Source organism: Ceratosolen solmsi, unplaced genomic scaffold (genome assembly GCF_000503995.2).
Source record: "Ceratosolen solmsi marchali unplaced genomic scaffold, CerSol_1.0 scaffold2, whole genome shotgun sequence".
In the NCBI taxonomy this organism is placed as follows: domain Eukaryota; kingdom Metazoa; phylum Arthropoda; class Insecta; order Hymenoptera; family Agaonidae; genus Ceratosolen; species Ceratosolen solmsi.
In genome coordinates, this window is record NW_011948422.1 from 6,037,821 (window position 1) to 6,060,986 (window position 23,166).

A 23,166-nucleotide genomic window follows, 5' to 3' on the forward strand; every position below is an offset into this window, starting at 1 on the left:
AAGCATAAGTATATATTAAATTACCGTTAAAATAACATTAAAATCCATATCAGACTATAGAGTTGTTGTACGATATACTCAATATGTTTACTGAAAATATTAAACTTCATATTGTACAGCGGTTTTATTATTTACCGCAACATTGTTATTACATTATACGAACAATTTCTTAATTACAATTTTTTCATAATTTTATAATCAAGCAATTATGAAAAAATTATTAAATAAAATTTGGTTGCCACTATAATGTGTGTTTATTTATTTTTTTGGCCACTAAGAATCATAAGACTTTAATGTACTTTGATCACCTGTCATTAAAATAATTTTTATAAATTACAATAAATTTGTACTTATATATTTAAAAATTAATGCTGTATATATTTATTTGCCTACTGATGAACTATCAATTAATTTTCCACGAAGTCCCTATCTCATGTGTAATACAAAACTCTACATTAAAGAGACTCGATAATCCGGTTGTTATTATTTTTAATAAAAATATTGAATATACATCTATCATTCATACGCTCTATTTAAACTTTTTAAATCATTAATTAACGCTTAACTCAGTCAATTTTTTATTATTCATATATTGTTGATTTTTTTTATTATTTTTATAAAAAACTTAATACAAAATCATACACATTATCAATAATGTGCGTACATATACGCCGATAAGTATTCTCTCTAATTTCGTTTAAACGTTGTATTTTCTTGTTAGAAATAAGAATTTCATTCATATTTATTAATTAAATGAGTAACAATAGTTTATCAATATATTGAAGTCCCCATCATAAAGTGTGCATATGATTTCTAGTCATAATAATTTGGACTTAGGGCTTTATAAGATATTTTAACTTAATAATCGGTAAAAAAAAATCAATACGCATGATTAATAAATTTAAGTATAAAACAATTGACAATGTATCGAGTGATGTGTTTGTTCATATTGCATTTTTTTTCACTTAGCATCACTTTTATATGTACGTGTGCGCGTGTGTGTGTGTGTGTGCGTGCGCGCGCGTTATATGTACTAGAAAAAAAGATCTCGTAACCACACGTCAGTAACTAACAATCAATAAACTGTACAGAAATGCTTTAAAAAATGGTATAAAATATTTTATTCTAAAACAATGATTACGCTTGTGGTTATAATTAATGTTCTGCGCATATTTAATCCCTCTCGTCTGATTTGATAGTACAAAGTTTATTTATTTTCACGTTCCTATACACGTCTTTGTTCAAGTAAAATTACTATCATAAAAAAGAATAATATAAAAATTACTAATTAATTTAGACAATTGAGCTAAAATTCATAACCTACGTCAAATGTGGTATTAGTGATGGAATGTTTGATGTATATATTACTGGTCTTGAATCTTTTTATAAAATTAGATAGATCGATTCTGAATATTCAACGAATCGAAGATTCATCATCATTATCACATTCATTCATCTTTCATATATTTTTTTTTTTTATGAAGAGGTAATCATATATTTAAAAATATACCAATAACCATAAGCAATTGAAAATATTAAACCCAATAATCTTACATAAAACTAAATTTGAACGGACTTGACCTAAAAAAAAATACAAGCGCAATCGCCTGAAATTACAATCGATCGGACTCCAGTCCGTGGTAGAAATTTTTGAAAAGCCAGTCACGTAGAGCATTCCCCTTGGAGCCGCGGATGAGGCTAACTTTCAGTTATGCGGGCTCGGCCGAAGAGCTCCACCGCAAAACTTGAACGTGCAGTGGAAGGCCACAAGTCCATGTTAACCGATCTCGATCAGCAACGGCCGAGGACCATGGCGAGTAAGGCCATCCGCACGTACATACCGTTTTCTGCCTGGCGGAAGTAAGCCGCCCGGGGATCGTTGTCGAACTCGGGGCTGATCTCGAAGACACGCGGTAGCGGGTGCATCACGCGCATCTTGTTCTTGGCGCGCGTCATCAGCTGCGGCGTCACCACAAAGTGTCCGCATGCCTGTGACCAATGCAAACAACATGAATCGCGTGCAATTTATTTGGCAGTCATCTCGTGACCCGAGACTGCGAGGAAGGAAGGGGGGAGGCCGACCTTTCACTTCAGCCCACATCTCTTGGCTACTTCGATAATCGCGCGAATTGACTCTATGGTGTCAATGTCTTCACTAGCTTTTCTTAAATGAATGTATCCCAAAAGATAAATTGACAAAGGGTAAAGTATTCTCTCTCTCTCTATCTCTCTCTCTCTCTCTCTCTCTCTCTCTCTCTCTGTATCTCTTCTTTTTTAACATTACATTCAGAGTACATACTATTCTTTATTTCAAAAGCATTAAATAATACGTTTATCGAAACAAAATTAAGAATTAAACCAGAAATTAAGAATTAAAATTAAGAATTAACGAAAAAATATATATTTTTTCGTTACATTTCTACATAATAGTCGGTATTAAACGCGTTAAAATTATTAAATTATGTTTCTAATAAATCCATAAAGAAAAATACGAAAAAGGAGAGTAATATTTTTAAGCAGTTTCAAAAATTGAAGCTCGTGTTATTTTATTTTAAAGTAGGCATTAAATAAAAGTAACAAAAACTCTGTAAATATATTTATATTTATAATATTATAATATTTAATATAATAAATATTATGAAAAAAATTTATATTACCAAAGTTCTTAGAGATAAATAAATAAAAATTGAACTCTTATGAAAATTAATTAAATATATATATATATATATATAAAAGAGAAAAAAATAAGAAAATTTTACCTTATCATATTCCTCTTGAGTGCTAAATCGTTCACGTTGAATTCTAGTCATATACAAGATATCAGTTTCCGCTAAAACATCTTCGAGTCTATTAAATTTCTCTTGGGGGATGCCTTTACTAGCCACATATTCTATAATGTCATCTGGCATTTCCAAATTCGGCGGACTGACGTAGCGTAACTGAACGTTTTCATACAATGCCAATAGCCTTTCGAATGCAAAGTCACGACATTTATAAATATTTATCTTTTATTCCCTGACTTCGTAATTTATTTATATAATATTTATTACAATTTAAAATTCATCGATAAGTAAATTTTATGCCATTATTTAAATGGGCTAACATTTAAAAATAATAATAGAACATGTATTATGCACTACCATAGTCATGTTATACGTAATATATGTTGTGGTGTTTTAATACAGTACTTTCATGAATAATAATTAATTAAAAATGTAGCGGTCAATCTACGTTTATATATATACATTCTCAATAACAAGTAAGAATCAGAATTATATATTCAAATATCTCTCCTTTACATATTTATCATTTATATATCAATAATGATATGGCATTACAAATAATTAGACTAAATTTTAAAACACAGCATAAACGTGTGCTTACGAATAAATTGTCACTAATTAATAGAAATAATATATTTTTCAACCCAATATCAACATTCCCAAGAAATTCTGTTTATTTTATATTATTAGAAATGGCATTATATAACTTAGAGTATAAAAGATAATTAAATTTATTAATGAATTCTTCAGCATCAATTAAATTAGCACAAATAAATAAATAAATTGTAAGAAATTAATATCAATAATTCATTTTTCAACACAATATCAAGATTTTCAAAAAATTCTGTTTATTTTGTATTATTAGAAATGGCATTATATAACTTAGAGTATAAAAGATATTAAATATCTTATAGGAATGAGTATGTTTTTTTTTTTTTTTTTTTTTTTTTTAATGACTAAGAATTACACAAAGAATTACAAAGTAAATAAATAAAAATGGGCAATTGGTAGACTTTATGAAATATTTCATTCAGTGACATAAGGTTGTCTGTTTAATAGAGAAAATCAATATGTACAATCGAGATTAGTGTCTCTGATTGTATATTTGATTGTATAAAAAGTAGTTTAAATCCTTGAATATAATAACGATTAGTATCAATTATATTAATTATATTAATAAATTTGATTGTATAGAAAGCAATTGAAATCCTTGAATATAATAACGATTATTATCTATTATGTGATGTGCTTGATGAAATAAAAAAATAGGACAAACCTGGCTAAAGAATGCACGGTTCTTCCATGTTTTAGGTCGCCAACCATAGTTATAGTAAGACCCCTTACCGTACCCATTTCCTCACGAATAGTAAAAACATCCAATAAAGCTTGAGTCGGATGTTCACCTACTCCATCACCCGCATTGATTAATGGCTTTCGACAACGTACAGCTGCTCTCTATTAAATTTAATACATTTAAATATATTCCTTCGTACTTACAGATCTCACTTTATAAGCTATCGATGTTACAAAAATAATCACTTACATTAACGGCGCCGTGCTTCGAATGTCGAAGAACAACAACATCGGCGTAACAGGCCATGACAGCGACGGAGTCTAAAATTCGAAATTACGGAAAGTTTACCATCTCATACTGTATTTTCTTTTATCAGTCACACACCACATCTACCATTGTTTTTTTAATGCACTACCTTCGAGCGTCTCTCCTTTTTTAACAGATGATTTCACTTCGTCCATATGAATAACTCGTCCACCGAGTCTTTGCATGGCAGCATCGAAACTGCACGATGTTCTCGTACTAACTTCGTAAAACATCGATGCCATCACTTTACCCTATTAAAGCACACGCAGTTATTTTATTACTACTATTATTTATTTATTTATTTATTTATTTTAATGAATGAATTTATATTTATAAATGAATAAAAATATAAGACTAATTTATACTCTGAGAATAAGATCCAATGACCTGTCCGCTAATATACTTTTTCGCAAATCGTGAGCAATATCGAAGATATCTTTCAATTGCTCTTTCTTGAACATTTCAACTGAAAGAATATGATGGCCAAAGAGACCATGATTTAGAGGTTGAAGAGTTGATTGAACGCCCGACTGAACGAATAGATTCGAATTGCTATCACTTTTATGTCGAGTGCCGCTAGTAAATGGTAGAGGCGAAATGGTCCGCTGTACGGAATTATGGTCTGGGGCAAAATGAACCACGGATTTCGACGCGGAATTAACTAAATGGCCAAAAGCATCTGTAACATTATTATTATTATTATATATATATATATATATATATATTTTTCAAAACAAAAATGTGTTTGAAAAAATACAAAATCACACTAACCAATTGGTTCATCGTCATTTTCAAAATTTTTATCATATGTGGCTTTCTTATTAAGTGGTGAAATTAGACCTTCCAAGGCAGAATTTGGCCTGCTAGTGATCTCAACGGTAGGCGGATGAACGGTCGGCGCTACAAATTTGCTCTTTCTCTGGGATTCTCTGACATCTTGGCCAAAGCCTGGATTAACTAACACCTGACCATCGATATACGCGACCTCACCTCTAAGTACAACTCGATGTATCGAGCCGCGAATCTTCATACCAGCGAAAGGAGTCCACTTTGATTTTGTAAACGTCATTGCCTGCGGTATTATCCACTCTTCATCGAGATCAACCTCAACGTAGGTGTTTGGCTGTTCAGGAAGATTGAAAATCCGCTTTGGATTTCGGTAGAATTTTTCGATCAAGTCCTGAAATGCCATACATAATCCATTCATTATGCTACAATATATCTTAAAGCGTTATTTTATATAAAATTTCAATAAAAATTTTAATCAATTTCTAACCACTTCACGAATAATTACAAAACATACTGAAAATATTTATAAATTTTAAACGTTTGCAAAATAGCTTTTCCTCTTTCGACTGGTAAAATAATTTAAGATACTTTAGCATTGTCCAAGTTTTTTTACAACAACAAAAAAAAAAAAAAAAAATCTTTTTACTTGCAGGCATTATTTTTTCTCATAATCTTATTTCTCTCGCAAAGTTTTTTTCTACATATTTCATAATTCATTATTAAAATTAATTTATAATCTTGAAAAGACTATGATACTCAAATGTTTTTGAAAAATTCAAATTTAGGTAAAAACACGAAAAAAGCTGTATTATCATCTGAATTGCCTACTTTGTAATTATCCGTAACTAACATTTAAATAATTTAAGCTCTCTTTACAATTAATAATATGTGATAGAACACTGACGTCTATTTCGAGTTTGCCTTCGTTAACAGCATTTAAGAGGAGCGGCAGAATTGTTTCGAGTCCAGGAAATCCAGGCAGTGATGGCGGCGACATTCGAGATTTTTCTATCACTGTATGCGGCGCTGGAATCACAAATATCTTTATAAACTTGATTGTAAAATGTAAAATAAAGTATTTATTGATATGGAATATATTAAAAAAAAACAAAAACAAAAAAAAAGACTAATAAATATAATTAAGTTTCACGTTTGTGCAAACGTTTTTTTATATTAATTGATTATCATCTAATTTATTAATAATTGTTTCACTTTTATAGAACTTTTACACAAAAACCCCCTTTCGCTCTCTCTCTCTCTCTCTCTCTCTCTCTCTCTCTCTCTCTCTTCTTGTTCTTCTTATTTTTTCTCTTTTTCACTTTCACGCAGCAATGCAAATTCGTGACTTTAAAAAAACGTGTTCCACATCTTTATTTTATCTTATCTCCTACTTCATATATTAGAAAAATTTAGAAAGACATTTCTCAAATTAAAGTAACAAAGAACATGGAACAAAAATCAACCTTTTTCACGCTAACCACAAACGACATTATTATCGTAAATTTATAAATCAATAAGGTTATTGAAGGTATATTGATAGTATTTTACTGATTTCGTATATATACTTTAAAACAAAGTTAACTTTTAATAATTCGAGTTTGATCATCAAGCATTAAGCAACATTTAGCCCAAATCTATGCGAAGTTACTCAATAAAAATTGTTTTATTAGCTATGAAATAAAAACTAGGAATATATTAATCGGTATTCTTAATAAATACATTATAATTTATGTAAGACCGCTGTTAAAAATTTGATTTATATATAAATATGAAAGTCTATAAAACTCTGACACATAATAATTATCTTCAATGGAATTTACTAATCTTATACTCACGTCAATTTCTCGTATACTCAATGTATCCTTAAAAAGTTCTGCTTACAGTCACTATGTACTTCTAGTTATATCAATAACGTTAGAAAGTTAAATAAAATGCTTCCGACAATCATCTTCCCATAATCTTACAATAGTAGTAAAATTCTCAAATTATTTTTCGCAATTTTTATATTGCGATAAATAAATTAATATTAAGCAATTAATTGATCATAAGCATCGTAAGCAATGTAATTATACGATCATAGGAGAAATATATATTTGTCTTTTTACGATATACTTATATTATTAAATATTTAAACAAAGATATTTATTTCATTAATAAATGTAGCTAACAGTACATTTATATCAGTTATCAGTTCAAATATTTTAGTATCCATATTTTAAAATTAGATATGGTATATTAACTGGTAACTTGATTAAAAATCTGTGTCAAGTTATTAAGCCAATTATCTTTAAATTAAATAAACTTTATCGGTAAATTAATTTAAAATCACGTTATCCAAATCTACTTTTATCATTATTAATAAAAGGGGCGAATGAATTATTACAATTTTGATATTTTATGATTAAGTTTATTAATGAATATTTTCAACTATTTAGAAAAGATTTAAAATTTATTTTTTGAAATTGTAAAAACTTTTTGAGTATGATTATTAGTAAACGTTGAGAAAACTTTATTTACATATTTCTACTTTCAGATATATTGACTGATTCAATAATAACCCATTTCATACATTCATACATCAAAAAAAAAAAAAAAAAAAAAAAAAAAAAAAAAAAACTACATATACCACAGCTGTGTGCAGATTATAGTTATTTACGTGATTTGCACATGTGCATTGCACGTCAAAATCATCGATATATTCCTTATATTAAAATATTTTGAAATGAAAAAAAGTAATTGAAATTACCGTGATCTGTGGCAAATATATCGATGACATCCATATTGTCCCAAAGTGCTTGTACATCTTCCTTGGTCCCCAACGTTGGCCTTACTTGTCCATAGTTATGACCAATTCTATCCAAATCTTCTTGTACGAGGAATAAATGATGAGGGCAAACTTCGCACGTCACGGGCAGGTTCTAAAAATGTTTAATCCAAATTAAAGACTGGAAAATTTGAAAAAATAATAGCACAAAAAACAAATGCTATCAAAAGTAAATTACATAATTTCTAACACTGTCTTTAATTTATCTCGAATAAATTTTATGAATAACTAAATGACTTCTTCAAATTCTAAATAAATTTGATAAATTTACGCAAAAATCAACAAATTTCTTTATACCTTCTCCTTGGCTGCACGAATAATCTGAATCTCCTCTTTCCGGGCAACATGACACACATGAATGGGTCTATTATGCAAATTAGCCAACAGTAAAACGGCAGCGGTGGTTTGACCTTCGGCATGCACGCAAATTGGATACTTATGTGGCCAGTTTTCAAAGTGCTAGAAAGATAATCGTGAGAGAACGCTGATGAAATCGTCCACTTTAGTCGTTCAATTAGAGACTTGCATTCGAAAACAATTCTCATTCAATCAGTCTTTAATCACGAATAACATGTCACTTTATTCTATTACAAAGTAATTTAAGAGTCGAAAGATCTTTAAAGGGATGAAACATCGTCATATTCGTGGCATTAAGTGAAAAGCGATGTAGCACTTGTCATATAACGATACGTAAGGTAAGGAAATCTTTTTGTAACCGATAAATCGTTTCGCTGACAATTAATCGATCGAGCGCCTCAAAGGCAAAAAGAAAAACGTTACGGCAACTAATGTGATTAATTGTTCAGTATCACGAACCTTAATCCAGACCGTCAGGTCGTTGAGTCGTAGAGTTGTAAATGTCTCGTTAAGGTACATCTTAAGGCCGGCCGTCATTGGAGCGATTTCTGCGATTGTCCCGTAGTTCTCGGAAGAGGCACCAGCAAACAGAGCATAATCGCAACGTGCACCAAATTTTGCTCGCTATAATAAATGAATATATATATATATATATATATATATATACATGTGTGCGCGTGTGTGTGCGTGTGCGTGCGTGTGCGTGCGTGCGTGTGCGTGTGCGTGCGCGTGCGCGTGTAAGGAGAGAGGGGGGTGTATGTGCAAAACTTTTAAACTTTTTTAATAGCCGGCATGTGTATTTCGTAATGGCAGTGGACTTTGATGTTTTTAGAACTGTTCTAATAATTTTTTATAATATTCAGTATAATGTAAAGAATTTTAAAAAATATATCAGAAGATATTAGTTCTTAGATAACACTAAAGCATAAGCATCTGAGAATTCAATTAGTATATACTAGAAGATGTTAATATTGAAATTAACCGTAATAATGATTCGCGGGTGTTATTATTATGAGCTTGAAATCAGGATTCACACGTCGCTACTCTTCTATGAAAATGATTCATTTCGAATATTAACAAACAAAGACAGTCGAACATTTAAGTGTTTAAATGAACCTCGCTGAACCTCCTAGTTCTCTTTGGCATGAGGAATTTAGCGCCGATCTATCCCTTACCTCTTTGGCGATTAGGAGAGCTTGCTCATCCACGATGGGTGGATTGGTATTGGGCATGGCCATGATCATGGTGATGCCACCAGCGAGAGCCGCAGCCGTGCACGAGGCGAAATCCTCCTTGTAGGTGGCCCCGGGGTCACGCGTGTGCACGTGCACGTCGATGAAACCAGGCAGCCTCAGAAGACGTCGCGACGTCATGCAGTCCGTGTGCGTCTTCATGCGTGGTGCTTTACCCTCGAGCATTAGCATCGCCTGCAGAAGAACGATCGTAAGAAAATGTGCTCGTGCACGCCGTAGTTTCAGTTTTTTTTTTTTTTTTTTGATCGATGATTAGCACGCCATATATTTCTTACGAGACATTTGATTTTTATATGCGAGTTATCGTATCAATTTACTCAGAACGTAAAATCCTACACTTGCATTTAAGAACTGATATAGATAAGGGTTATACATAACAATGGTAACGAAACTCCATAATATTAACTAAAATATTGCTTACCGTACTTTATTATCAAGCAGTATAAATAATGAATATTATAATATAATGAAACTACTAGTAAACCACTGTTCTTGTTGTTGACAAGTCGTGGGGACGTTCTAATTTCCATAAACATATGTCATTCGTGGTTGAGGATTAATAAACCAATACTTCCCTACAATCTAGATAAAATAAAATACTCATGATCGATTGATAATTGACTAACTTAATAAGATAATTTCAAGGTTTTTAGAAGTAATACTAAATCCTGCATGTATTATTAAAAAAAAAAAAAAAAAAAAAAAAAAAAAAAAAAAAAAAAAAAAAAAAAAAGAGTCTCTTTGTTATATGACAAGATAACAATAAACCAAATGGTTTTTTAACCTATTTAATTTATTAATAGCTTAGGCTTTTTAATCCGAATCAAATTGAAGCTAATATAATTATTAAATTTGTTAAGCCCCGTAGTGGATCATAACTGATATTGCAAATTGAAGGTAATAATATGAAAATATGAAAATATAAATATATTAATATGAAAGTAGTGTATTCGAAACCTGTATAAATATATCATATTTATACTTGCGCTCAAATATTCAAAAATATATGTTACGAAATAGTAATATATATTACCGAATGATATTTATATGTTCATATAGCAATAATCTTTCAACCGCTGAACCTTGGGCAATCGATGAACCTAGGAAAGCAAGAGAAAAAAGCATTGGTTCATATAGTTAAATACGTATGCATACCTCGACAAGGAGCTTGGCGCACTTGACATCGGTGATGAGAGGAACGGAATAGTCGACAGCAAGTCTGCGAGTTCGATAACCATGAGTCATAAAGTTAGAGACACGACGAGCACCACCGTTGCGCATCGGCAGATTTATGACCAGGTCGAAGTGCTTCTTTGAGAGAAAATCCGCGAGGTTATGCAACTCGCTAGGGTTCGAGTCCTCGTTATCGACCACATCTTCGAATGTCCATTGCACTGGCTCCACCTGTTACTCATTTAACGAGCACATTACCAGTTGTTAGCTTACATCTTATAATTTCTTGATTAGGAGCTTAGATTATTACTTATATATCTCTTGCTAAGCATATTTATGGCATATTTATCAAGTATTTTTTCCGAATGTTAATGAATATTTCGAGAATCGTTACTTTATAAATACTGATGACTTTTCCGTTTTAATTCAATATTTTATGATTGCAACAAATTTCATACAATTTTCAATATTTATATAAAAATCGCTGGGATACAGTGTTTTATTTAAGATTAATCAGATTTACGTATGCTTGAATTGAAATATTGAAATATACGTTTAAAAATAAATAATGTATCAAAAAGCTGTACGGCAGTAGCATTTTAGCAGAAATTTCAAAATTTTTAATTCTCATATTCATATTTATATAATGTGTACAAATTGTAGAGATTAACGTCTATCCAGATATAGCAAAAAAAAAAAAAAAAAAAAAAAAAAAAAAAAAAAAAATTAATCACTTTGAAATAAACTTTCTTCGTGAAACTATTTCAACTTTAGTCGATCATTCATTGCAATTAAATTTCAGTGGAAAAAATCCGAGAAGTATAATTAAAACAAGTTTTTTTATTTTATGGATATATAATAGAAAGTGACATTTTTTCTTTGGAAATACCAAATTGGAATGGTCTATATTTTATTTATTTTTAAAATATAAATCTTATTAGCTGTTTTCAATGGGCTCTAGTATTTTCCAGTTTGTTCAACATAAAATATTAATTATTTTAAATAGGTTAATGAGACTAAATTCTTCCTTTTTATTTTGAATAAGTAATTATTGAAAAGCATTTAGATGTTTAATTATAGTATAAATTCATATATATATATATATATATATATATATATTGATCTATTATACGATCTATTTTCAAATCACTAAATATAAGCATCGGAAGTTCGTTCATATTCCATGCACTACTATGCACTGAATTGCACTTATTAGCGTTTTTACACAATGGTATGATTATCGATTATGGTAAATATAAATAAATAAAAATTACACGTATCTCAGACAATACTCTATTTTTAGATATTAAAGAAATTTTTTTACTCGTAATGATTTGTTAAAAAATAAATGAAATGATGAATTAGCATTTGATGAATTTCGTAAGAAACAACGTAGCACTTTAAACTTTAGTTATATTTCGGAAATTAATATTGAATATATTGACATTTTTAATGAAATTCTTTTTCAGATTTATTTTTTAATAAACAATTAAATAGTTGAGAACAAAATATAAAGATTTCTTTTTATTGCTAGTATTAAAAAGAAAGGAAAAAGGCGGAAATTTTACTATCTAAAGCATTTTTAAATAACAATACATTTCTTCAAAATTTAATTATTTATAAATACTTGCAAACTTTTTCATTTTGAACACGATTTACGAATGTTAAAATAATAATATACCGCTCATTTCATTATTTTCTACTATCTTATATAAATACTTTTAAATCGTACTTAAACGTTAACTTCAGCTTTTATCCACCACATATTCGATAAAATACTAACCAATTAAATGAACTGACTTTATACAGCGGTTTGATTGTAAAGCTGATAGACGATTCATCAGCAACAAAATCAATGCATTTTATCAGCTACGTTCGCCACGTCCGTAACTTAACGAAAAATGATCAGGATTGTCAGTGCAGTTAAAATTATTATTTATTCAATATTAGCTAAGTTTATATACAAAACCATGATATTCACTGTTTAAACCGTGTGTGTGTGTGTGTGCGCGCGCGCGCGCGTGTGTTTTTATATAAAGTTTATGCTTCGGTAAATGTGTTATGTCTTGGAATACAAGAAAATGGGTAATGCGAACTCGAGTGTAAAATTTGGTGTAAAAAAAACTGAACCAATAAAGCAAACGAGCCTAAAAGGAAATGAAATGTTATTGATGAAGAAAACGACGAAGTTGAATACTCACGTGAATGAATATATCGAGTGCAAAGAAGTATTGGCGTTAAAAACATTAATCAGGGAAAAACCAAATATCTTCATCTTAAACAATTTGATCATGTCCATACAGTTATTTACGCATTATGAAAAGTAAGTTTATTTAAGTGACTTAGATAAGATGTTGCTTTAATTGATGAAAAACCGTTTTTCCATACCAACTGTAGTTTCTAATATGTGTCCATAACAAAAAGTCAATGCTACATTGTTTATGACAATAATTTTAAAAAGAATAATAATATATGTTCATAAAAAATAGTTAAAAAATTGTTTCTATTTAAAAAACAAAGACAATGCTGAGAAATGAAAATGGTTTTTTGTTCATACGTAATGCAGTAATATTAAATGCAAAAAATTTAAATAATACAAATCTGTCATTTCAACTTTATGAAAATTGATCATAAACAAAAAGTGTACATTGTATATTAAAAAATACGTTGGTTGATACAATAATGCGTATATCTATACAATAAAATTTAATAATTACGTCTACAAATATTTTATCATTTTTGACGTTCAATAATTATTACTGTTGATTTTTAATAATAATCATCAATGCATTGATACTTATTTGCGCTTTATTTATTAAGCCGTATTTAGAAGAGATATGAATTGCTTCAAATATCACTTCCTTTTTTATTCTCTCAAAAAACTTGATCTCTCAAAAATATAAATAAAAAGAAATATAATAAGATATTTTGAATATTTTTGTCAAAATCACCTTCCTATGTTATTATATGGATTATTGAGATTGAATTTTTTGTTTAATTAAGTAGTTAATCTACCATATATTGATGATTACATTAAATATAATATATGAAGTGGAACCTTAAGTACGTAAAAACAGAACGTTTGATACAAGATAATTTAATTTAAGATTTAATAAATAGTGAAAAGTAATTGTTTGGACGAATACGAATGAATAGTAATGTATGCTTATTATTTATTATTATTATTTTTTTTTTTTTTTTCGTCACTTGGAATCGTAAAGAATTAATAAAATTTCTGATAAAAACAGATTTCATTTAGTCAGTCCCTTCTATTAAGAAGTTTATATATTCTTGAACTTAAGCACTAAAGCAGTGGGTAAACGAAGTCCACGTGTTTTACTAGGGAAATCGAAGAGGCGCACAAAAAGACAAAGGTACGTGAAAATGAGCTGAATAAAAAATTACTGCCAGAAAAGACGGTTCTGATGCCGGACATATTACGCGAACACTTCATTAATAGAATAAGATTCAGCTCTCACTGTAAATCTGATAATGATGTACCGACCGTTGAACCACTGAGGCCCATAAGGATTTATCTAATGTTCGAAAATGTCTTGGTGAAAGAACTGGATGAGTCGATGCATTACTCAAGTGTCAATGAACGTACGATTGAATATATATTTATTCTCAAAGAAGCTGCTCATAAAGGTATGTAAAAGTCTTTATATTTTATATTCAATGTACAAATATTATTATGCCTCTTTTGATGCCTTATTGATATTTATTTATGCAATTACGGTAGTTACAAAACTGTCGTTTCGTTATAATAAGTTAATAACGTTATTTCAATATTCATTCATTTGAATCAAAATTTATGCAAAAATATAACTTTTAATTTGAGAATTTGCACTGTTATCTTTTATTTTTTATTTTTTATTATTTATCGAAAATTTGCCTACCTTTTGGACATTTATATATTAATCAATTAAGTAAACAAATATTAATGCAATACTGTTTAATGATATTAAGGTTATGTGCGATTAGAAGAAAAAGAAAGACTATCATCAACAAAGGACTTGGACTCGGATATTGTCGATTTCTCGGCAAGTTCGGAATATCAGAATGATATATATAACGAAAATGAATCTATATACGAGTCGATTCCTAGTAAAAAGCACATTAACAATACAGTACGCAGTTCGACGTCATTGCCCGATATTTCTAATGGAAACATTTACAGCGAAATGAAAAATAATAATCATCAAATCATGAACGTCCCCGATGACAGATTTTTGACACGGTAATTAATTTATCCATCTTATTACATTGTGCTAAATTATTATACATTTTTATATATAATTTAAGGATGTATTATTAATCATATAGTATGTAGAATTTAGCATAGGAAAGATATATTTTATAATAAATGGGTAATTATATGGCTGATTGCGTGGTGAAGAAAAAGTATTAGACCAGCCATTAACTTACGCCATCAATTATACGAAGAAAATTAAATATTAAACTTACAATAATATGAGCCTCATAACTCTATCTTAATTTAAAATCTAGCCAAAGTTATAAATTTCTTTAGTCCATTTAAATAAATCAATGAGTGATCAGAATTGCCGTCAAAGTAACCAATAAACATGCTTTTATAACGTAAATATGAAAATTTAAAATGGAAAAAATAAGATATTTCACGAAATCAAGTGTGAAATAAGATAAAAAAACATCCTCCACTGATCTAATTTTTTTTTTTTTTTTTTTATATATAAATTACTCAGCATTCCATAACCAAATTGTAAATCAAACAATTCTGCCCTACGCAGCTCCGGCATATACAGTAAAAAAATTTGGACGACCTCAAGCAGCTCCGGCTATACGACCCAATATAGTCAGGATAGCGACAGTGGTTTTGCAAGGCCGCGCTCGACAATACCAGAAAAATGCTTTAAGCGTGTCACCTACATGTACAACGGTAGGATCTATAATCCACGCAAGGAGCAGAGGCCAATGACCAGTCAGCAGAATCGCATCCGGGACGCGAAACTCGCCCATAATTACGACATCGACTACGTGAGTGGCTATAGATTCGCCAAACACTTTGACGAGGTCCTTAGGGCTCGGCTCGCATCGAGGATGGGCTTCGATGATAAGGTCGTGAAAAGCGCCAGGAGGATCGAGGCAACGATGCACCTGGAGAAATTAATGCCCGACTATCTGTCGACGAAAAAGTGAGAGCACATTTTACGTTGCCTCAAGTCCGTGTTGTCTCCTATTTTTCGCAATGCCGACTTTATTCGTTACTCGAAGCTCTTTCGATGATTTTTTTCAACACTCTTAGATTATGTTGAATGATATCTCATCCTGTAATTATCGATAGAATCAGAGAAATTCCTGAGAGGCACTGGGCAAAAGAAATTATTATTATAACTGCATTAAAAAGTATTGGCCGGTTTGAATTATCAGAAGAAAATCATTAGCGTACAAAGCTTTCGGCGTATAAAACTCCTTTTACGAAATGTTATTGTTTATACACATTCATATAGAAAAAAAAAAATGAAAGATGTATCAAATAACAATTTTTCTATGGATTGATCATGATATTTTAATTATCGGTCTTACTGTAAAACATTAGTGAAAAATACGTAAAAATAAGTGTAATTCATACGAGAATTCAATATAAAATTAAATTTTTAGTTTAAAAATAAACTATAAATAAATTCTGAAAATTTTTAAAACCAGATTTTACAAATTTGGACGTGTATGTGATTGTTTATTGGTGATAGTTTCTTAAATGTAAAAACTCGATTGGAATGGTAAGGTGAAACTTTAAATGCAGCCGCCTTCGTTTGATGGGAAAAGTCCTATTGTAATACTAATTTTAAAAAACCAATAAATGAAAATGCCAATGCCAAAAAGAATTTCATGAGCACAGTTATATCAACATCGAGCAGTACGAGGTGATCCCGTGCCTCTCCAGCCCATGGCCCAAGTGGACGCGCAAGTGGCTAGAGCGTAAGCGCGACGACTGGCCGACCTACGAAGACTCCTGCCACCTGCAAAATTTCCCATGTCACCTCGTGCCCGAGAGTCCCCAGGCTCCGAGTACCGAGAAAGGCCTCAACAATCCTTTACGAAAGCTCGACTGGTGTCTGAGCTTCCCGGCCGCGGATCGCTACCTCGAGAGTCGAGTCTCGGATACGCAGTTGACCGTCTACTCGATAGCTCTTATGCTACACAAGACCTTCGTAAGGGCCCCGAATTTCGGCCTTCGAATCGAGCACGTAAGGCACATGCTCTTCTGGATGGTCGAGAGACAATCAGTCTGGCCGGAGCTCGAAATGGGTAGGTGCACGACGAGCACGTTTACAATTAGCAAAATTCAAGTTGAAACGGCCGACCAATATCATATGCCGTGTCCTTCGAAATAACGAGGATAAGTATGGATATACTCGAACGACGGGAATGTGACAGAGAATTGCATTTTACAGGCAAATACATGATGATTCTACTCGAGTCTCTGCACAATCACATTCGACAAAGAACGATGCCCCACTACTTCATGCACGATCGCAATCTTTTCGCAAACGCGCGCGCAAACGATCTACTGCACTCGCAGAAGCAGCTAAAGCGTATGATCGAGAATCCAGTAATGTTTGTATTTCATGCAATGGAGAAGATTCACTACGAGCGCAACGATTATCCGCAACTTGATTACAAAGAGCTTCTCAGGATTTTGACTATCAACGAGCTTTTGCTCGCCAATCCCCTCCTCGTTGACATTGGGAGTCAATCGCACGGGGCGACGGCCTCGGGCTATCGACGAAGTGAAATGAAATTTTGGAACGAAGCCAAGCATGCGAATCAACATTACATGCAGACGAGGAAGCGAAATACGAATACCTTTATTAATCCTAAACAAATGCTCGATACAATTATCGACATTCAGGTAAATCATTTAAACGCGACGTTAATCGATCGTGCATTTTACGAACTTGTTGAATTCATTTCATGATTTCTTATAATTTCAACTTGCCATTCTTTATTCATTATACTTATGAATAAGCGCTTAGAATATTGTAATTGTTTTAAATGTTCGGGAAAATTACTATTACAATCTATTAGAAAATCATTATTACATAGTGTATCGATAAATATTTAAGTTGTAAAGCATATTTAATAATCTATGAAATATTAATTCATTCGCAATAACGGTGTTAAAAATTATTGAAATACAAAAATTTATAAATATTTATTTGAATTTTCATATATTTAATCATTATAGATATGACGAGTTATGAATTATGAGTTTAGTTCTGGAAAATTTCTTTCTTTTGCCTTTACTTACAAGCTTGGTTTCAAGTTACTTGCATTTTTTCAACAATTTATTATAAGAAATAAGGCGATAATAAAGCGATCTAACTAATTCGTTGTTTATAATTGTAGGAAAAGTGTGAACCATTAACGAAAATTCGATTAAACTATCTAGTAATTTTCTTCTCAAAGCACTTCTTAAAAATGGCAAAAAGTTGTCACGAATATGGTGCATCACAGAAAAAGTATCTCTATCTTAATCAGACAAGACTCTTGGCACTTTTATTAGCCGAGGATCCCGATCATCAATGCACAGCTGAACAAATTTTTCGCGAAGTACATACACTGAGTGACAATGTGCTGACAACGACCAATGTCTCCAAGCAGATGGCACCGAAACCACCGAAACGAAATACTAATCCGCCATTAATGGTTTCTCCACCGAAAGATTGACGTTCATGTAGTCCCTCGAATTCGAGTAAAAATATAAGTTCAAATGAAGATGGAATCGCAAGAAGTATCGAATGGACACTACATGCATACAATATCGACCGTGACAATGTCGTTAAAACCAAGTTGGTTCGACTAAAAGTCAAAACGGTACAGACAAATTCTTAACTTTAAGGTTGAATCGATTGTACGTAATAAAATACATTTAGAAATCATTGTTATTGTCTTATCGATGCATTATCAGTTTTAAAATAAGAAAATTTAAAACGCGTTTTATAGCATTTAAATCAAGTATTTAAGCGTATCATATAGCATTAAAAAAGATAGCAACATAGGTTTTATGAAAGCTAAGCAATACATAATAATTAATATACTATTGAAAAATATTCATCAAAATTTAGATATACATAAACTTTTGTAATAATGTTGGTGCGTAAATACATTATGTCATAGTCGACTTATTACAAAATATAATGGACTTAAACAAAAACTATTTAAAAAGGAAATCAAATACAAAATGTAAATAAATATTAAATATTTGTAATAATGTAATTGGAATAGAATATTAAAATAGAATAAGAAAATGTTTTTAACATTCTTCAATATCTACCTTGAAATAAGCTATATATATATATATATATATTTTTTTTTTTTTTTTTTTAAATAAAATTTGATAAGCATAATAACAATGATAATTATAGTGATAACATAACAACAATAATAACAGCAATAGCAGCAACAGCAATAATTATAATATATACGTATAAATCGTTTTCATCAATCATAGATTTATAGAAATATACGACGTTATTTATATAAATAAACATGAATACGTACATCGATTTTGTGTGCTGAGTAGAAGTCTGCTGTTCCCATACTAGCATAAAGTTTAAATCCCATTTTATGAAGACTGGCAATCGATGGCAGTAATTCACTTTTATGCTAAAAGATTATTATAAATGTATATATTTCCAAGGGCCAAATAAAAAAAAAATTGTTTGATAATAGTTTTTTTTTTTTCGATTACCTTGAATGTACCGATTGACAAGAGAATTCCCTTTTTTGGGATATGAAATCCCGTGCTCATTACACCCTTCAAATAAGCTTCATATCTATTATCTCCAAAACAAGCCACTTCTCCGGTAGACGCCATTTCAACGCCAAGCATAACATCGGCCCCTTGAATAAATATTTAAATATAAAGCCCATATATATATATATATATATATATATATATATATATATATATATATATATATATATATATATATATATATATATAATACAGATACTTTGGAGTATCAATTATATAAGACTTTAATAAAGCATGATATTCGTGGAATTAAATAAAACGCAATTACTATTAAAACAGTTACGAGACCCACCTGATATGAAATTAATTACTGTAAGCTGCTCGTATGTTTATTAAAAATTATCATTTAAATTTTATTAACGTACCGGTTAATCTAGAAAAGGAAAATTGAGGTACTTTGACGCCAACTTTTCCACAACCTGCAAGTACATCAACAGCTTCTACGGGTTCCCCTACGATCAATCGAGTAGCAATCGCAACAAAATTATAATCCAATGTTTTTGAAACGAAGGGAAAAGATCTTGAAACTCGTACATTACACTCGATAACTTTTAATTCATTATCCTATAGAAAAGAGGGGAAAAAAAAGAAAAAATAGATAAATAAATAAATAAAAAATAATAAGAGTGATTTGAGATTATAATTTTAATGATAAGAATTGTTTTAAAATACTGTCAATAATTAAATCATGAAATTAATCCAAAAACTTAATGAAACATATCGTATCGACGATATATTAATCTTAATTAAGCAAATGTTATTATTATTTTAAAACATTGTAAAGTGGAATAAGCACCTTAGCAATGAGTTGCATATTAAAAGGCCCCGTGACTTCTAAATTATGAGCAATTTGCCGTGTTATAATTTTGATCTTTTCCAGAGTCTGGGCATTAATGTCTTGCGGTGGGGTGACTAATGTCGCATCTCCCGAATGCACACCAGCGTTCTCGACATGCTCGGACACGGCCATGCAGAGTATATTGCCATTGTAAGCGACAGCGTCAACGTCAATTTCCTTTGCCTCGAGGATAAATTTCGAAATAACAACCGGATACTTTTTGCTCACATTGGCAGCGCTTTTTAAATATGACTGAAGATCGTTATCCGAATGAGCAACGTTCATAGCGGCGCCGCTAAGTACGTAAGACGGTCGCACCAAGCATGGATATCCTACGACTCTGCAAAATTCCACAGCGGCCTGCAATGTACATGCCATTAGCTGTTATTAGCGCCAGTGAAAAGTATCGATTGCAATTACTTAGAAATAGAAAATACTACGAATTTCGCACTTGCAAGTCGGTCAGTTCCCTCCACCTTGGCTGGGAGACACCGATCCTGTCCAGCATTCTCGAAAATTTAAATCGATTTTCAGCCCCGTCAATCTGCTCGGGAGAGGTGCCCAGAATCCGTGCTTGTTGACGATGCAAATCCATGGCTATATTATTCGGTAATTGGCCTCCCATTGACAGTATTATACCTTCGGGCAACTCTTGATCATAGATATCCATTACCACTTCGAAGGATATTTCTTCAAAGTAAAGCCTGTCACTCATGTCGTAATCCGTGCTCACGGTTTCCGGATTGTAATTTACCATTATTGTCTTCTTCCCAAGATTACGAAGCTCCCGTAAACAACTTACAGCGCACCAGTCAAATTCCACGGAACTCCCAATTCGATAAACGCCAGATCCTTAAAAAAAAAAAAAATTATATATATAACATTAGTTTCGAAAGAAAACAAATATTATTTGAGGACAATTTTCCAAGTATTTATTATAAATAACAAGTGGAAATATAATTCATTCGAAATTACGACTTGTTACTTTGTTTAAAGTATTGCGAGGCTAATTAGAAAGGTGCAGATATTAAAATTGAAACTTCGGGATTTCTGGACTTTACGCGAATGTACGTTTCTTTAAGAACGCAGAGAGGAGGCTTCGTAAGAATTCGTACAAAACACACTTACCAATAACCATGACATACCCCTCGGGGAAATCTAAATCGTGACTGGAGCCGTTATACGTTAAATACAAATAATTCGTACTGGCCGGCCACTCTGCAGCCACTGTGTCAATTTGTTTAACGTATGGAAATAAGTTTGCTTGCTTTCTCTGCTTGCGAATGGCCAGCTCCGTACTTTTTACGGCTACTGCGATCTGTTTGTCGGAGAAACCGAGCTGCTTAGCGCCCAATAATATATCGGCCGGCAACTTCGTCTGATCGAGGTTCTCTAATAGATTCTGATAGGCAATGATGTTTCGCATTTTCTCCAAAAACCACTGATCGATCTTCGTCAACTGATAAAGCCTCTCCATTGAATAGCCAGCCTTTATTGCCGCTGCCAGGACGAACATCCGCTTATCCGTAGGTTGCTCGAGCTCGTTCTCTTTCACGGTCTTTAAATACGGACAGAAGCCCGTGACGTTCTCATCGACCATGCGTAGAGCTTTCTGAAAAGCTTCTTCAAACGTCCGCCCGATCGCCATCACTTCACCCACGCTCTTCATCGAACTGCCAATCTAAGTATCAATACACGTTTTCAATCTCAGTGCGATGAACAGTAAGTATTTTTTTTTTGTTTTTTGTTTTTTGTTTTTTTGTTTGTTTGTTTGTTTAACGCGCACAATGCCAATTTAACGATTGTTTTATGTTCTTACGACTTATTGTAAAGAAAGATACACGGATTAAGTGTTCTAGTGATTGATAATATTTTTTTTTTTTAAATCTGCTACTACAGAGAATATAATAATGTACGTAAAAACTAACGTACGCCGATAGAGCAAGAAAACTTATCATGCGAAATAATATTAACGAATTCTTATGCATCTTTTTTTAACATGGATTGATATAATAATGTTAATTGTCATCATTGCGTTATCATCGTTCATGATTAACGGACACATTGGCCCACCTGATACACGAACTAGCTTAAAAATAACTTATGCAATAACGTCATCTACGTAACAATTATAATTGAATAAAGTCACTTTTTTAAAGGGATAAATTTGCCGAGCATTAATATTACTTTCGAGTTCTAATGTAAAATCAATCGTCACTGACCTTCGTACTGACTCTCTGGAATTTGCTAAGATCCCACCTCGGAATCTTAACAACGCAATAATCTAAACTCGGCTCGAAGCATGAGGTAGTTTTTCCGGTGACCAAATTCTTAATGTCGGGTAATGGTATGCCCAGGGCCAGTTTAGCGGCGACATAGGCTAATGGGTAGCCGGTAGCCTTGCTGGCCAAGGCCGAGCTCCTCGATAATCTTGCGTTCACCTCGATAATGTAAAATTCCTCGGCGACCGGATTCAGGGCGTACTGTATGTTACACTCGCCCACGATATTAAAATGCCTAATAACCTTAAGGGCGGTTGTCCTCAGCATGTTATACTCACGATTCGATAGAGTTTGACTGGGTGCGACGACGATCGACTCGCCCGTGTGGATGCCTAGTGGATCGACATTCTCCATGTTGCATACTGTTATGCAGTTGTCGTACGCGTCTCTCACGACCTCGTATTCCACCTGATTTAAACAGAATAAACGTATTTAAAAAAAATAAAATAAAAGTAAGAAAAATTAAT

At 31.7% G+C, this 23,166-nt stretch overlaps 1 protein-coding gene across 1 annotated transcript in view; it reads right to left on the reverse strand.

Annotated features, from left to right (window-relative positions):
• Window positions 1-1,545: 1,545 nt before the first annotated feature.
• rudimentary (carbamoyl-phosphate synthetase 2, aspartate transcarbamylase, and dihydroorotase rudimentary) overlaps window positions 1,546-23,166 on the reverse strand; it is a 29,736-nt gene continuing 8,115 nt past the window's right edge. The window contains exons 7-26 of the mRNA XM_011499207.1: window positions 22,640-23,107; window positions 21,546-22,098; window positions 20,869-21,269; window positions 20,376-20,777; window positions 19,945-20,143; window positions 19,514-19,665; window positions 19,324-19,428; window positions 10,762-11,010; window positions 9,529-9,780; window positions 8,813-8,977; window positions 8,294-8,455; window positions 7,919-8,090; window positions 6,077-6,198; window positions 5,155-5,563; window positions 4,749-5,062; window positions 4,493-4,634; window positions 4,327-4,397; window positions 4,060-4,238; window positions 2,760-2,967; window positions 1,546-1,989 (exon numbers count right to left, since the gene is read on the reverse strand). Coding sequence (XP_011497509.1) covers window positions 1,792-1,989; window positions 2,760-2,967; window positions 4,060-4,238; window positions 4,327-4,397; window positions 4,493-4,634; window positions 4,749-5,062; window positions 5,155-5,563; window positions 6,077-6,198; window positions 7,919-8,090; window positions 8,294-8,455; window positions 8,813-8,977; window positions 9,529-9,780; window positions 10,762-11,010; window positions 19,324-19,428; window positions 19,514-19,665; window positions 19,945-20,143; window positions 20,376-20,777; window positions 20,869-21,269; window positions 21,546-22,098; window positions 22,640-23,107 — 4,923 coding nt within the window. The 3' untranslated portion in view covers window positions 1,546-1,791. The remainder of the gene's footprint in view (window positions 1,990-2,759; window positions 2,968-4,059; window positions 4,239-4,326; window positions 4,398-4,492; window positions 4,635-4,748; window positions 5,063-5,154; window positions 5,564-6,076; window positions 6,199-7,918; window positions 8,091-8,293; window positions 8,456-8,812; window positions 8,978-9,528; window positions 9,781-10,761; window positions 11,011-19,323; window positions 19,429-19,513; window positions 19,666-19,944; window positions 20,144-20,375; window positions 20,778-20,868; window positions 21,270-21,545; window positions 22,099-22,639; window positions 23,108-23,166) is intronic.